Raw genomic sequence first — 16,698 nt, forward strand, 5'->3', positions numbered from 1 at the left:
GAGGAGGAGGAGGAGGAGGAGGAGGGTGGTGGTGGTAGGGAGTGTGTCTGTGTGTGCGTGGTGGTGGGGGGTTATTTATTTATTTATTGCTCCTGGTGGTTGCAGCTGGCAGACCTGGGAAGGAGTAGGCGCCATTGCCAGAAGGATTATTGCCAGGGGAGGGGGGAGGGGGGGGGGGGGGAAGACAGGAGACCCCGAGGCTCCCGGGGAAGCAGAGAGAGGCGGCTCTTTTCCTCCCGCCTTGGCTTCTGCCCGCCGGGGAATGCGCCCGGACTGAGAGGGGCTCGGCTCCCTTCCGCCGCTCCGGCCGCCCCCCCCCCCCCCCCCCCCCAGTTCTCCTCCTCCTCCTCCTCCCCCCCATCCAGCAGCATGCATCCCTCTCCGCGGAGACCGGCCGCTGCCACCTCCAACCCTGCCATGCTCCTGCTGCTCCTGTGCCTGGGCTGGGCGCCGCCGGGCTGGGGCTGGCCGCGGGGCAGCTCCCGGGGGGCGGCCGGGCTGCCCCCCAACGCCACCACGCCGATCTCCATCATGGGCTTGATGCCTCTCAGCCAGTCCGAGGAGGACCAGAAGAGCAAGATCGGCCGGGGGGTGCTGCCCGCCGTGCAGCTGGCCATGGATCAGATCCGCAACGAGTCCCTGCTCAACCCCTATTTCCTGGACCTGCGGCTCTACGACACGGAGGTAGGGACCGCCGCGGGCCCCGCGCCCGCCGCCGGGCGCAGGGGGAGGCGCCGCCGCCCAGTCCCGGGGCGCTGCGGGTGACGGGGCGCAAGGGCAGCGCGGACGCCCGGGCCGGGCCGGGGCTGCGGCTGCCGGCGGGGGCCGTACGCCGTGCCTGCCAGCCCGCCCGGCCCCGCAAGCCGCCGGCAGATGTGGAGGGACCGGCGGCGGCGGCGGCGGCGGGAGAGGAAGTGGAGCCGGCGGGCCGTATCCTGCTCGCCCGCCGTATCCGGAGCGGCTGCCCCGGCAGCCGGCGGCTCGCCCCGGGGGACACCCCCTTCCTCCCCCTCCAGCCCAGCCCGGTGCGCTGGGGGCCGCTTGCAGCGCGGGGGTGGGCCCGGAGCGGCGGGTGGGTGCCTGGTGGCGGTGGTGGCTGGGATCCGCTGCCCTTGGCAGGCACGTACACGGGTGGGAGGAAGGCTGCCTCTCGCCGGCGCTCCCTCGGCCGACGAAGCGGCGGCCGCATCCCTCTCCCAGCCGCTGCCCCTTCAGCAACAGATGCACACCGGACACTTTGCTCCCCCTCCCTCCCCCCCCCGCCGCCCCCATCCCCGCCAAGGGGCACACGCTGCCATGCCGATTTATCCCCTGCAAGCGCCGGGACGCGAAGGGCAGCGGCCACAGCCGGAGCTTGAGGAGGAGGAGGAGGACCGAGGAGGAGCGGGGAGGCTCCGGCAGGGGTTCGCCGGGTCTCCCTCCCTCCTTCCCTCCCTCTCCTCCGGCGGGGGGCGGCGGGGCGCCCCGCCGGGGGGGATGCGCGGCGGGCGGGGGCGCGGAGCCGCTCCTGGGAAAGAGTTAAATTTGCGGTGCCGCTCCCCGCGGAGCGCCCGGGAGCGCGGCGGGATGGCTGCGAGGTTGCCCCGCTCCCGACCCGGGAGCCCGGGGCCGGCGGGCTGGGCTGGACCGGGCTGGGAGAGGAGCCCTGCGCCGTGCTGTGCAGGGAAACATCTTCCCTTTAGCTGGTAGGGAGGGAGGCAAGGGCTTTTGTTAAGTTGGTTCCCACCGCCGACCACCCACAACTGCATTTGGTTTTGGTCACAACTTCCATCACCGTGTGTGTGCGGAGGGTCCGTGCGGATCCCATATCGAGGCGTTCCTGAAGATGGCAGTCGTTTCTTGTGTAATGCCCGGGCGTCGGGCGCTCATTTCCAAGACAACCCCCGGTAAAGCAAGCGGCCGCTGCAAATCCTCCTGCCTGGAATTAAGGAAGCCCCTGTCTTCTCCCCTTCGATCCTCAGGATCCGGGGGGAGCAAGCTGAGAGCAGCAGCGACAGGCTGTGCTGCTTCGTGACGGTGTCTGCCTCTCCCCAAATTACTGCACAAGCCTCTCCTCCAAGGGTGGCTGCTTTTTATCGGCATACATTTGTCATAAGATTTATATATATTTTTTCTGCTTATCTCTGAGCAGAAATGCACGGAGGGCAATATTGCTGAAGATGTCGTTTGGGAGAAAGCGTGTGCTGCCATCGTGTTGCGTTGTGTGACCAAGACTGAGATACGGAAAGGGAATACAGGGCAAGATCAGCCTAGAGTAGCTGTTTGTTTCCTTAAAATATGAATCTCGGGGAACTCTGCAATCATAATGAAAAGAATTATGGGGGATTTTCTGAATGGCATTACCTGTTTCATAAAGTGAGGTACTTGTTAGAAAAAACCCCACAGCTCTCCTAATCCTGTTTTCATTACGTTATTCTATTTAAATCCTTCCCTTGGATGGAATTATTACAAAAATAACACATGCATAGGAAGTAAAGAAGCCTAGGTGAGATCTTCCTTCTTCATACAGTAACATCATAATCAATAAGGTGCTGTACTTCATTGCAGTCAAAATATTTTGAAGTTCTTAATACAGATTTTGGGTTCTGAACTAGGTAGTTAGCATGAAAATACGCAGGGAAAAAAATGCCCTATTTGTTCTGGAATGAGTATCAGTTTCTTAAAAACTGCGTTTTTACTGTTTTGTACTCTAGGGACATACAGAATCAGGGTCACGTTGCCAGCTTGCTGTGTAGCTTTGAATGCTTTTAAGCAATTAATAAATGGGTGGTTATGGAATGCTAAGTCAGGCGAATGTATATATTTGGAGTACGGTTGGATCATTATTGCATGCTTAATAGTGACAAGTAAATAACTTAGTGTTCATGAAGAGCACTAGATTGACTGCACCGAAACGAAATAGACTAATGGCTGGAATAGCCATTAAATGCATAATGGCAGTGCAAACTTTTTCAGTCGGTTCAGACATTACCTTATTCCTTCAGTGCACTTACAGTAAGAGGAAGGGTAGATGGCTCATCATGCCCACTTGGTCCTCAGCCTGTTTTTTAAGGTCGCCAATAAATAGATATGCCTGAAGGGCCTGGATCCTTATCATTGCATAATCACAGACCAGGGAGTAGTTCTCCCACTCAGGGCTTTGCAGGTGATGCTTGTGACATTGTTGGCTCTTGAAAAGAGAATGTGGAGCCTTGAACAAGTGGGATTGTTTTTAATAGCTTGAAAAGAATTGTAGTATATTTATAATGCTTATGAAATGTACGGCAGTGGTTCAGAAACTCATGTATTCTCCCTCACGTCTTTCCAAAGTCTCCCATTGTTGCAATTGGATGTTTAGGTTGCAATTTTGCATAATATTTTAACAAAAAGCTCATGAAAAATAATAATGAAAATAAACAAATGAGATTTATTTTTTTAAAAATTATGGATTCAGGTAGTTTTCTGTCAGGATTTAATTGACTATTTTATTTTGCTTAGCATTTCTGATTTGTACAATGAAGCATTATAATGCCTTTACTTTCTGATCAACCACATGAAGAATTGCAGTGTGCCTTCTAAGTCAGACTGTTGTTTGTCAGCACTTGAACTCGCTAACCTTTGAGCACGTGAGCAGGAGCTCTAGTGTTTTTCAAAGCATTTAAACGGAATTAAGCACTTAAGTACAATCCTTAGTCTACGTCTCAACCAGTTGTGATTGTGTGAATTACATCTTTGTTACAAAATATGACCACAGGTTATGGCAAGTACAGAAAAATGCAGAGGCTTCTGTCGAGTATTTTTGATGGTTGAATGTGTTTGGAGTGCGATCCTGATCCAGTTCAGTGAACTCTGTTTTGCTACCCCATGGGCATGTCTTTATCTATCCGGACATTCCTACGTAGACAGAGTCAATAAAGCAAAGCTCAGGTGTAGGTGTTTGCAGACCTCTGGTCTAAATTGGTGACTTTAATTTGTGCTGTTCATTTCAATGAGAGCGGCAGCAAACTCTAGATGAGACTCTTAGGCAAAATTTCGTAATTACGCTATTTTAGAAACTAGAGAATTTATAAAGCGATCATCTCTAAAGAGTCTCATCCAAAACCCATTGAAATTAATGGCAGTAATTCACTGATTCCAACGGCCCTTGGACCAGGTCCTAGAAGTTAAGGGTGCTTGATAGTTTATGGCTTTGGATCAATAACTGTGATATAATATTTCTGCTTTTTCCCATCTCTGTGATTGTAACTTTAGTTGGTCGAAAATGCGAAGTGTTTTGCAAAATAATGAAATAAAAAGCTGTACGTACGTTAGATGTGATTCACGACTTCATGTAAATCATGAAAGATGATTTCTGCTTAAGCACCGTGACACACATCTGTTACAGGAAAAAAAGCAGAATAACTCTAAAATAAAGGAATTGAACATTCTAGGAGACAATATTACCAATTTCAACAGTATTTAATTTCCATCAGGCGAAAAGTGACCATGCAGAAACTAGAGGAAGAGGCATAGTGGAAGAAGACAAGGGCTTTAATGGAAGTTGGGTATCTGCCCTTCTGCATCTGGACATCTTCCCTTGAATATGGCACACATTTTCTGATTTCTTGTAGGAGCAGCGCTGCAAGTGGTGCTCAGAAAGGCTGAATTTGTTTTGAATCTGAACACGTATAGTCAAGAAAGCTGTGTATGCAAGTTAGAATTCTGTCACTTGTTTCTGAAGATCAAAGTGAGTCTTGACAAGCTGGAAAAAATATCTTCCAGAAGTAAGTGTGGTATATTATCACAAAGAGGGAAGAACAGTCATACTGTGGGCATGAGATTATTTCATTTTCTCTAACTACTACAAATAATTTGTGGTAATCCTGATATAATCTCATCTTTGTGAAATAATACACTCTAATACCTTTAAATAGCAGGTTGGCTAGAAGGGCGAGCTCTGGAAAATGCACAGGACTCCACAAAATCTGAAGGAGAAAGTGAATTTATTGACATTTAATACATGTTTGCCTGTTCCTATTCTGTAATTAAGTAGAAAGTGCCTTGCCTAATTTATTGGCAGGAAGCTACAGTCTAGGTGTATTATACATAGACCTTCTCTTTATTTTCTTCTTTTACTAAAAAAATTATCTGTGTTTTCAGTAAAACCCTCCTGCTTCAAAGTTTAAGAAAGTTGTACAGGCTGTGCACCAGTCTGGGTCACTCCTATCAGCTAAGTTAAAAAAAGACCCTCAGCCTCCAGGACAAAGAAAGATGTCTTTTCCAGAAAGTCCAGTCATGAATGATGTCGACAAAGTGAACTTGTGCTTGCAAGCCGAAGTAAGAGTGACATTTACTCTTACTAAGGATTGGGAATATATTCTGGAAACAGGAGAGCAGGTTTTGTGTCAGCGGTGCGAAATAAGGTGTCTATCCAGGGGCACGGAGCTCAGTGTTCAATAGCACCTGGTGCTCCTCAGAGAGGGACAAACAGCTGCCGGTTGACATCTGACAAACTCTGCCCTAACAGAATTGAGCTAGGGCACCCCCGCCAGAAAGAAATCCCCCGATGTGTAGGTTAAGCCCTTTGTCTTAGGAGACATAGATTCAAGTCATTCGGACAGCAGCTGGATTTGTGTGGGGAGGTATGGTGACCCAAAGCCAAGTCGGGACTGGGGGGGTGAGCCCTTACACGCTTGCGAGTGCTCCGATTCCTAAATTGTCCGGAGCCTTATTTTCATTTTTAGAGTAGTACTCAAAATGGGACAGACAGATGTTGTCGTGGTCGTCTAAGGGTAGCAACCGGTGGAATACATGGGAGGTGTCGGGGTCTAAAAGAGGGTCCAGTTTCCAGCAGACTGAACTGGCAGACATTTGTTCTCATATCGTGAGAAGAGCTCGTGCCTGGCATATCTTGAAGTAGTTGGGTAATGTCTTACCTTTAAATGTTACCAAGTACTTGTGCTGTCTGATATGTGCAGAGTGTAGCATTAAAATGCAACACGCTACGTATATGGATGACTGTCTAGTCTACCGGTAACGTTCTGCTTGGAAGGGACATATTTCTTTAAATAGTCAGTGTCCCTTTTGACTTTTGTGTAATATGGCTCCATTTGCAACATAACCTCTTTTTGCTCTAGAGTTTTGGAAACTTGGAGGGAATAATCTAAAAGTTAAGTGTTTATGTTAATTCTATGCTGGCTTCTCCACTGATGCTGAGGTGTGGGTGGGGAGAGGAGAGAAATCATGTATTCACTGCACCCACTCCTCTGGGTGCGGATCCCAGACCTGCAGAATGTATATCCTCTAAATATCTCTGCAAAGAGATTAAAGCCAATGTATCATTTTCTGGCATATGTCTTGCAATTTCAAGTATAACTTATCCTATGCATACAGCAAAACACACTGTAATGGAATCTTTTGATTCAAATGCCAAACATGCTCCGTCAGCAGGGAAAATTTGTTTTTTTGAATAAATCCAGGAAGGAGTTTCCATTTACATTTGAAGAAAGAGGGGGGAGGCCCTATCCTCTGATATGGTTATCAACCAGAGTGAATTACTCAGGTTTGTGGAAAAGATGGGGTGTAATATCCTGGTGATAACTGTGAAGAAAATATTTGCGATAGGAAAAGGGAGAGGAAGGAGCCAAAAGAGAGAGATTTAATGACGGCATTCACACAAAAAGTTGTCAATGGAATATTTATATGGTTTTAATTAAATACACCTAACTATTTGGGATAGTTACAACATAAATAGCGTCACACGCCAAGGCTACAAAACACCATCTCACGTTAATGATCTGAGCGTCGTAATGCACGCGTGTCTCAAGCTTTGTTCTCTGCTTTCAATTTCATTGCTTTATGGATGTCTTCATGGCGTGTGGTGGAATAAAAACGCATTTGAGCAAACTGCAGAAGCTGGGAGCCAAACAGCGTTTTCATGAAACTCAAGTGGAGGCCATTGCTATCACAGGAAAGCAGATATTTTTATTTAGGAAGGGTTGAACCATGGCGTACGGAGGTCTGGCTCAGGGAATCAAGTGGTGGAAGTTAACAGAGGAAAACCCTTTGTGATCCATTTTGGCTCAAATCATTTTTGGAGCAGCTGAGGCCAACAGATAGGTACATTGAGGTCAGTAAGCACTCGTGTGACTCAGTCCTGTGAAGATGTGTGTTGATGTGTAGCAGCCCCATATAGTCCAGGATATATATATATATATATATATATATATATATCAGGCTGTGGGATTCCAAACTGAGAGGGTACAGTGCAGTACATCACATTTTTTTGAATTTATTTTTGTACTAGGAATCCTGGAACTAAATCGGTGACAGAGCCTGAAGCTTTTCAGGAGCCAGATGCACTGTTCTCTGATTTTTAGGTCTGGCTGAGCTAGAAATGAGATTTGCAGTACTTTTGTGGTCCCCTGGCTCCCGCGTTAATGGACCAGTAGCTTGACTCCTGAAGCAAACTGATTCAGCCACAGCATCGCTCTGACTTACAGAAGGTAGTGCCCCTAAGAATAGCTGGAATATATTTTCAGTCATGCTGTGTCACCTCTTGCCATGCCACTGACACGTGTGGGATGAAAGAGTCTTCTTTCCTAGGCAAGGATTCCTCTCTTTGCAGAGGATTTTGCTGTGGGTAAGGTCTGCTGAATTTGAGGGCTGCTTGATGGTACCTGCTAATTGCAAACAGGACATACCGACTGACAGACACTTTTTTCCCTTCATTTTTTTTTTCTCCTTGTGATGGAATAACCATGTAACCTCATTGCCAAGTCAGTGATTGATGTCCAGTTTCTGTGCCATTAGTTTTTCATTCTCACCGGCCTGTTGTTCTGACAGTTTTACTCATAGTAATTTCCAAATAAGTATTCTCAAACGTGAATATGAAAGCTGACAAATTAAAGGCAAATATCCACCTTCTCTCTGAAGATAATAGTCACAAAGAGTGCAGAATATAAGGGCTAATTCAGCGGGGCTGTCCAAATTGGTGTTACTGAGGCTCCTGAGAGATGAAGGCCCAGATAATGGACTAATTGCTTTAAAGTGAACATCATGAGTTTGAGGCACAGGATTAGAAAACTTAGGTTTCCTACTACGGCCACGATACTTCTCTTAAATAATTAACGAGTTCTAAGATCAGAGGACCATTAGGATTATCCAGCTCTTACCATATAGGCTATATATTTCACTTGGGGATTTCTGCCTGCTCCACTATGAACTAGAATACGTGCTTCAGAAAGCCCACTGATCTTGTCTTCGGGATACCCCCCCAAATCCTCCTCCCTGGAAAACTTTTCTCTGTGATTTGCTTGAAATGCCTTTAAAAGTCCATTCCTATTTCCAGCTTAAACTCTGCTGACCCCGTAGCCGCTGATGCTGGGAGAGTAGCAGCTCTCAGCTTTCCCGTGCGCCGCTCTCCCTGCAATGCCATCCCGGCTGCAGGGCTGGGACATCACCGGCAAGGCGGGCTCTGCAGGGTGACCAAGGCTTTGGGACTCTTTTATGGCTATCCAGGGGATCCAGCCTTGTCTGAAGGGCTCTGGTGGGTTAGATCCTGCTGGAATCAGAAGCCACCTGCCCTTCTAAAGATTGTCCCAGACCAGAAGTGAGAAGCTCGTTAGCTTGTTTCTTGGCAAACTGGGTCTGCCGGATTCCTCTGCTCCTTCACCGAGTAGCTGAATATTTTCTGAATTTCTGAATATTTTTTGAATTCTTGGCTGAACCCCATTTTTCTTTCTACATCCATCTTTTTTTGTAAGACCATTTTGCCGCAATCCCTGTTAGAGGAGCTCATCCTGTCTGCTGGGTTAAGTTATTTCCAGAACCTAATTTTTTTTTTTATTGAAGAATCGCTACCATATATCTTTAAAAGAATATATTTGTTCAATCTTTTGTTTCCTTAAAGTAGCTCTGTATTTTAATTTACCATTCACCTATGGTGGGCCTCAGCTTCTGCTGCAGCTTCACGGAACTACAGGATTATGTGAAGATTCATATACACAATAGGTGTCTAAGTAACCATTTTACGTCCAAAACCTCCAGGGAGAAGTAGTAAGAGGCCCCTTTTGGGATGTTAATTAACTTCCTTTCCACTGTTTACTGCTCCTGCTTTCACAGGGAATTTAATGTTTTTCTAGCAGAAAACACATATCTTTCTTTACAATTTTTACTTTATATAAAGTGACAGATTAATATTTATGGTGGTACAAAATATAACACGTAACGTTTTTCAAGCATTGTGATTATCAGACGTGCATTCTTGTGTATCTTAACAGCATCATACACAGATATTTTAGTATACACATATACTGTAAAACCATTAAACTCAGCATTTCTGTGGTGTCTTTCATATAATTTCAAATTTCTGTAAAAGCACCTTGGGTTTTGATTTCCCCTTTCCCCTGTGAATTTGGAGAGCCCTAAGTATTAATAATTTACAGGAGGTTGACCGAGACAGAGAGCCAACTTTTTTTTTTTTCCCCTTCTCCTTTCTCCCTTTCTAAAAATTATAAGCAGGACCAAGTTCCGCATTGAGAATCTCATCTGGAGGGATGTGCTAGTGGCAGGAAGACTTTATGCAATGTAGTAAAATAAATGAAATAGGAATAGCTACCACTACGTAGAGAAAGCGATAAAAAAAGTTTTGCATTCCAGATCTTTAAACTTAGCAAGCTCCCCTCCGCCTCTCATTTCTTGCCGTGAAGAATGCTAATGGTATCAGCTCCAGATCGCCTCTCCAGATTTTTTTTAAAAAAAAAAAAAGAGGAAAAGAAAAAGAATTTCAAGTTAGGTCCCTGAACTGAAGATTTGCTTTCCAAAAGCACGGAGTGATTTGCATTTTCTGTCAACATCTGTGGGAATTGCTGAATGCTCAGCACTTTCGAAAGCCAGCCCACCTATGAAAATGCAACGTGCTTCTATGAGGAGGAGACCTAGAATTGCCACTTCTAATTAAGAACAAAGGCATTCATAGTTACTTGCTTTAAAGTTTCAAATTGCCTGGTGGAATAAAATGCTGATTTTGTTCAGCCTTTGGGATACAGACCCTTTCGGGATGGGTGTCAGTGTTGTCAGAATTAAATGTCCTTTAAAATTAGATTGTTGCATCTCAAAGGTCTTGTAGTGGAGAAATATGCAAGGTACAGGTATATTTAAAAACCAGCCATTTGAAAACCAGTCATTTTTGTAATTCACACATATCTGGAAATGGTATATTTGACCTTGGCAAAAATAACAGCTTGTGTGAGGTAAACAAAAGGAGTGGCACGGTGGGAGCACTATGTCCCTAGGGCCTTGTTACTCAAGGCAGGTCTATGTGGCCGGCCCAATTATGTCACTGGTGGGTATCAGAAGGTGTTATCTCAATGTCAGCAGAAGCCCTTGGTGCAGTTACAGCAGCAAGCAGCTCTTTTTAACTGATCTAATAAAGGTTATTTCATTTAAAGGGGATAGTTTACTGAAGGGCGGAAAGTGTGTTTCCCTTGACCAATGAGTTCAAAAGTTTGGTATTATTAGAAATAATTTCTTCATCCATTATAGAGCAAGTTACAGATTAAGTTGCCTCTGAACATGAAACAAGATAGACTGAGCTGCTTTTGCTTTTTTTTTCCTCCCAGCTTTTTATGCATTCATGTGGCTTTCTTCCGAATCTTTTACAGTTTGTCATCTTCATTCTCAAAGTGCTGCCACTAGAATTTGATCTATTACTTCAGGAATAATCTCACTGATGCTGTATATACCAGTAATTTTATCTCTTTTCTTCAAGCCTTCTGTTCAGAACGGAAGAAATGAATTTGATCTTTGTGCTGCAATGCTGGGGAAGAGGGAAAGGAAGCAGAGATGAGATTTTCAGGCTACATATAAGGAGTGAGACACTAGGATTTGCGGCAAAAATAAGTTTTCATTTTTCATTTCTCCAGATGAATCTCACTAGCTGCAAGGAAATCCAGTCAGTCTTGGTAGAGCCGTTGGAAGTAGATAGCCTGGTCATTTGGGTGATGCTGTGGGAGGTAAATAATTTTAGCTGAAGAGCCGACTACTTAAAAAGCTGCGACATGTTAGAGCAGATAATAGCGTCTCAATATTGAAGCTGCTCTTGGTGTAGGTAGAGGCTTGGTCTTGATGTAAGAACAGGAATTGCCGTCCAAAAGAAAACATAATGGTTTCCAATGCATTACCAAGGTTTCTTATGATCTGTGAGTGCTCCGTACTCTAATTACACTGAGTGATTAAGCAGCAAAAGCAGAGACACATGGGACAAGAAGGGTGTATGATAACCTACTTTGAAAAAACTAACATTTGAGGCTGGGATTAGAACATCCTGTAAATGTTAATGGGTGTTACTCAAGGGGGAGGAAGTTTTGTGTGGGAGGCGTGAGGTGACATACAGCTTAAATATATAGCCAGCCTTTAACACAGGTAATGCGGTCTATATGAACTAGTAACTCTTTAAGTGATTTATGGTTCAGAAATACTGATCAGGGGATTGAGAACTCAATTTAAAATACTATAAAGGCAGAGGATAATGTGGTAAGGAGGACAACACAGAAAAGATTTCTCCTTTTTTTCTTTGGAAAGTATTGGCTATAGGCAATACATTTATGCCAGGTGTTTGGTTTTTTTTCTTTTTAAGTTCTCTGGGACTGTGCTCCGATGAGGGAGCACAATTTCCTCCTACAGTTTCCCTCTCCGAAAATTACTCAGTTTGTGCAGATCTCACAAAGGAGATGCCAACAGTGAGTCATCTGGTCACCAGCTCTGTCCTAAGGCTTTCAGCTAGCTCTTTCAAAAGCTATAGTAGTCCTTACTGTGCCGAAGAACAATTAATTACCTGTGGTAAGGCCTCCCAAAATAGTGGGGAAGGTGGGGTTTAAAATGGAATGGCATTCATTTTCTGACACTGAAATCAAGTTTCAAAATCAGTACTATTTCAAATAATTGTGGAAATTCAACTTCACATTTGAGAAATGCCTATGAGATGCAGTGAGTTGATTTATCAGATTAATATTTCACAATTGATATGTTTTGGTAGTAAATTCAGAGTCTGTTGAGTAAACTCAGTTGAAAGACTCTATTTTCAAATGTGTAGCAGGGGCATAACAATGTGCTTATGTAGGCATTAAGCCTCAGGAGATGTTACTCTCAACCCCAAAATGATACCTGTATGATCAATCACGTGCCTGGCAAACGGGGCTTATTTTCTTCATCAAAATGAAAACATATGGGCCTGTTTTGACACAAGGATTACGGGATTACTTAGCAATAAAAATACTATATGAGACACAATCTTTTGGTTAGATGGCTAAATGTTTCTGTCAGGAAGCAGATTTGAAGGAAGCAAGTAAGAGGAGGCTGCAGTAGTACATGATCTTGTTTGTTCCTTTGCCAGGCATGGGTTAAATGCGGCAATGCTGAGGACATCCAAAAGTAGCTCAAGGAGACAAAAAAAAGACCGGTCCCGGTCGAAGCCAGTCACGTATCTACAGAATGAGGTGATGCTCCCTAAAATGTATGTCCTTAAGATCCATCCGTGTGGTGATGAAATTGATTTCGTAGCTTCTGATACGCCATTGCGCTCTCATGAATTTAAAGCCATTGGTTGGGCAATGGAGGGAGAATGAGGTGTGGGGGAAGTTCTGTATTTTGAACACAGAAGAGGATATTGGATATTCAAACTGTGTTTTTTTTGTTACCTAAATATGAGCCAAAGCTATGACTCATGGAGCCCCATGTTCCCACTTAGTTGGTGAAAAAAGATGTAGGCATAGGAAGAAGAGCAGTTCAGAGCACCTCAGCTGCTGAGGTTTGGCAGCACGAATGCCTCCTGCTTTCCTCCCCTCCTCTCCCTTACTGTAGTCAATGCTGAAATAGTGCTGGTAAAGAAGCCTGGTCCGAGAACTATTCACCAACAAAATTCTGTTTAAGCCTCTAAGAAAGGTATTAAATGGGATTTAAGCAACGTCTTGGCCTATGCTGGCCCTCTGCTCAGGGAAGAATTTCACCCTGCATTTAAAAAATGTTTAAAAAATATGTTTTCAGTAATCACATTATAGAATCGTAAGACTAAACAACAGAAAATACCTATGAAGTCATTGTGTTAAGTTGTTGCTATGTGGGACTGTGCTACCAGAGTGTGCTCCCTACTTAGTGTTGTGCCCAGCTAAAGTCCTCAATTTCTCAGTCCAGGGAATTCCCTTAACAAATTTCGACCCTGCTGCATTTGATTTGGGCATAGCCTTGCGCAGGAAGAAAAACAGTATCTCCTCTGTGCAGCCTTGCTGCTTTCTGACTATAGGCAACGGTGACGAAGAAAAGCAAGGGTTCTGCATCAAGTATTTCTATTTCACCTCGTGTTTGTGTCCAAGAATGCATACAGAGGAATAATAATTGATTGGACTGTTTTCTTGCCCACCCAGTTGCACAAGTGCATTGGCAGAAGAGTCCCTGTGGACAGTTAGTAATAAATTGAGCGTATCTCCTGCTTGGGGCTATTTGCTGGGCCCAAGGCAGACATGTATTGCTTCTTTATTCAATATTATTTTGCTCTTTTAACTTTTATTTATCTATTTACTTCCATGCCCTCATGTCATGCAATATAGTTTGTAATTATAAAATAGAATGTTTATAATTAGAATTTATTTGGAGATTTTGTCGAAGCTTTTTAGTTGCACATCAGTTTCAGAATAATTTATTGACCTGGAACACCGTGTTTTGAAAATTAAAATTAAAAAAAACACCCTTACTTTCTGCAGTGAACTAATACTTTGTTTTGAAATGTCAACTATTCACAAAATAAATTGCCAAGCTCTGAACATATAATTTCAAATTTGATTTATACCAAATTAAACTTCTGCCTATGAGCCCTTCCTTTTTTTTTTTTTTTTCTCCTTTCAGGTTATTGAGTCATGAAAACCTTTGAGGTTTTGGGTTTCCATCCCAGCTTGGCACAGGGCATTTCTTTTGAAATCTTGTATTTCCACAAGATGGCAAAACAATTTGCTATTCAGCTTGCATGTATAATGACACTGCGTTGAAAACCGGAGCTTTTTTTCTTCTTGGACAAACAAGCATCTCCCAGGCCAGATGTTCTCCCTCTCCCCATCCCTGGGCTTGGCTCTGGCGTTTCCCTCCCTTCCTTATGACAGCATCCCAGTAGGGGTGTGGGGATAGCTGGGCTGCTTGTAACAGAGGGAAAGGGTGGCCCAGGTGGCTGCTTATGCCGGAGCAGTGTGGCATTGCCGCTGTGAAAGGGGCAGGGAGGATGCTGCTTCCAACGAGGGCAACAGAGGTGCAGGTTCTCCTCTGGGGTGGCGGTCCCGTAAACATATTCCCTTCTCACCCTGGTGAATTTTGATGATCCTGCCGCGAAGACGATTTTCGCCAGCATTACTATTTTCTTAGCGTTCCGGCATGCACAGCATCCGTTCCATTCCATAGCCTGGCATATTGCTTGGAAAACTGCAAATAGTGTGATGACATTACTTAGCTGGCTACAACAATATGTGAAATGCCTGGCGAAAGTTACGTGACCGAAAATGGGAGGAGCAGGCCTGAATTCTGTATATGCTCACAACTAGCATTGATTTTAAGGGAAGCATGGGGTTTCAGAGAAAAGCAGAATCAGGCAGAGGATATACAGCTTTAGGCTGATGCAGTTTGTGCACTGGAAGTATATAAAATATTATCGATACTCAGGACTGCGTATTCTCAGTTTGGTCTGCACGAAGCCAATTGAAAATGTGATCTGTGCAAGATAAAACAAACTGAAGCAATCTTCTGACCCGACGGTGTACGGGTTGCTGCAAATATGAGTTCAGTATACAACCACGCCGACCAATCCCTAGAATATCTATTTTCAATGGGATCATACTAGTTTGTTTATTGATTTTGTCACCTATGGATGAATATTTCTGCCTCAGAAATGTTTAAAATGACACGTGTTTAAAATTAGACTTGGCAGAGCAATTTGCCTAGAGATTATTCTTGTGAAGTATTGATTCACAGCACTGCTGTGAGCTGGATTACTGTCCAAATTGGAAAAGCCAGCCGTAGAGAGGTCTTTATCCTTTAATAACAATTAGCTCCTTTCTTAGAGGGACGCAGCTGACTGAAGCAAAGGAAAGCTGCAAAATGTCGGGCAACCGGGGAGCCTAAGGCCTGCTCTCCAGGGATGCGGGCCGCAGGGGAAGGGAAGGACAAAAGAGAAAAGCACCGAGAAAAAGATGGTTTTCTGGAACCGGAAACTAGACGCGCTGGTGCTGTTTGTGTTACTAATAATCCGGTGCTCTGAGGAACTGGATCGCACTCGCCTCTCTCTTCTCGGGCTCTCGCCCACCAGCTGCCTGATCGATCGAAGAAACCTGACGGCAGGCGTGTTGCCCGCTGTCCATTTGGCCTTGAAACATTTATACAAGCACTCGTGGATGCTGAAGAACTACGAACTGCAGGTGTCGTTCCACGACACGCAGGTAAATGGGTGTAGGTGTAGAGTTGTGTAACGTCTGAGTCTCCGCTGTGATCACGCTTTAGAAAGCTGGCGACCGAATCCCTTCCTGGCAAACCCCGCTCTGCTGAAATACAGTGAATGTGGCTGTCCGGAAAATTTTGGGCTGTTAGGTGGATGCCTGACTCGTGACGGGCATCTTGCAGTGCAATGGTGCCCTGCTGGTGCTAGAAGCAGGAATAAAGAGCGTGCGAATTAGGAGGGATGGCAAACACACTTCAGGTGTTTCAGAGGTACCCAGAAAGCCTTCCCCAAACCCATGGCTTGCTGAGTCCCTCTCTTCTTCTGCCCTGTCTTCTGTGTCTTGCTCTTCTCCGTGTTCTCCGGTGACCCCCCTATAGATGGCCGCCTTCTATTTCTGCTTCTGTGTGATCAGGAGAGAGGTCTGTGCTGCTCCATCGGGGCCGGGTCTGTTTGCCTGTGTAAAGCCTTGCTTGCTGGTCCCGGGGAAAATTAAGGGGTGATGCAAGAGGTGAGGGTTCTGAGGAGCTAGATATAAAGAGCATTGAGATGGTATCTGTCGTCGTAAGACTTCCACATTTGAGAAAAGCTGTTTTTTTTTAACTTTTTTTTTTTTCCAGGACTGAGATACCTTTTTGTCTTCTGTGCAGAAATTGCATCGAGGCAATTAATCTCTACGGTCTGTCTTTTAGGCTGGCCAAAACAACTGTGACAAAATTAAGAGGAGGGACTCACATATCAGGGTGGTCTGGGACTGTAAACCTGTTCTTAAGGAGATTTTCACTGATCTGGACTTCTGTATCCCGCGTCGGAGGCGTGTTGTGGAGCAGATGCCCTCAGACTCATACACACTTACATGCATGCGTACAGGCTCCGTATACAGTAGTGAACTGCTTAATATTTTGAAGTTGCAGAGTAGTGCATCTAAACATATTTGCTTGTCTATAAACCTTTAAGCGTGGACTATACTGTTATGATAAAGTTATTAAAATTTGACATTATTACACCAATAACAGTTGCACTGCGTTATATAATGGGAAGAAGATATTATATGTCTTCTTTTGAAGCTCTAGAAAATTATCCAAGGGAGAAATTCTAATGTAATTTTAATTGTGCATTTGGTTCATAAGCACTTGTGTGTAATTTTTGAAGTGCTTAACATATAACAAACATGATCCCATATGCTATCAAGTTACTTGAGGATAGCTTCCATGTTTAATAATGTAACACAAATGTATCAACTGCATATAGTCATTAAGAAAATGTCTGTC

General features: G+C 44.7%; 1 protein-coding gene across 1 annotated transcript in view; it reads left to right on the forward strand.

Annotated features, from left to right (window-relative positions):
- Positions 1-369: 369 nt before the first annotated feature.
- The window catches only part of GABBR2 (gamma-aminobutyric acid type B receptor subunit 2), a gene marked incomplete at both ends in the record, with an annotated part of 498,060 nt that continues 481,731 nt past the window's right edge, over positions 370-16,698 (forward strand). Inside the window, one exon of the mRNA XM_082479696.1 lies at positions 370-684. Coding sequence (XP_082335822.1) covers positions 370-684 — 315 coding nt within the window. The remainder of the gene's footprint in view (positions 685-16,698) is intronic.

The sequence above is a fragment of the Vanellus vanellus genome (genome assembly GCF_965231255.1).
Source record: "Vanellus vanellus genome assembly, chromosome: 2".
Taxonomy (NCBI): domain Eukaryota; kingdom Metazoa; phylum Chordata; class Aves; order Charadriiformes; family Charadriidae; genus Vanellus; species Vanellus vanellus.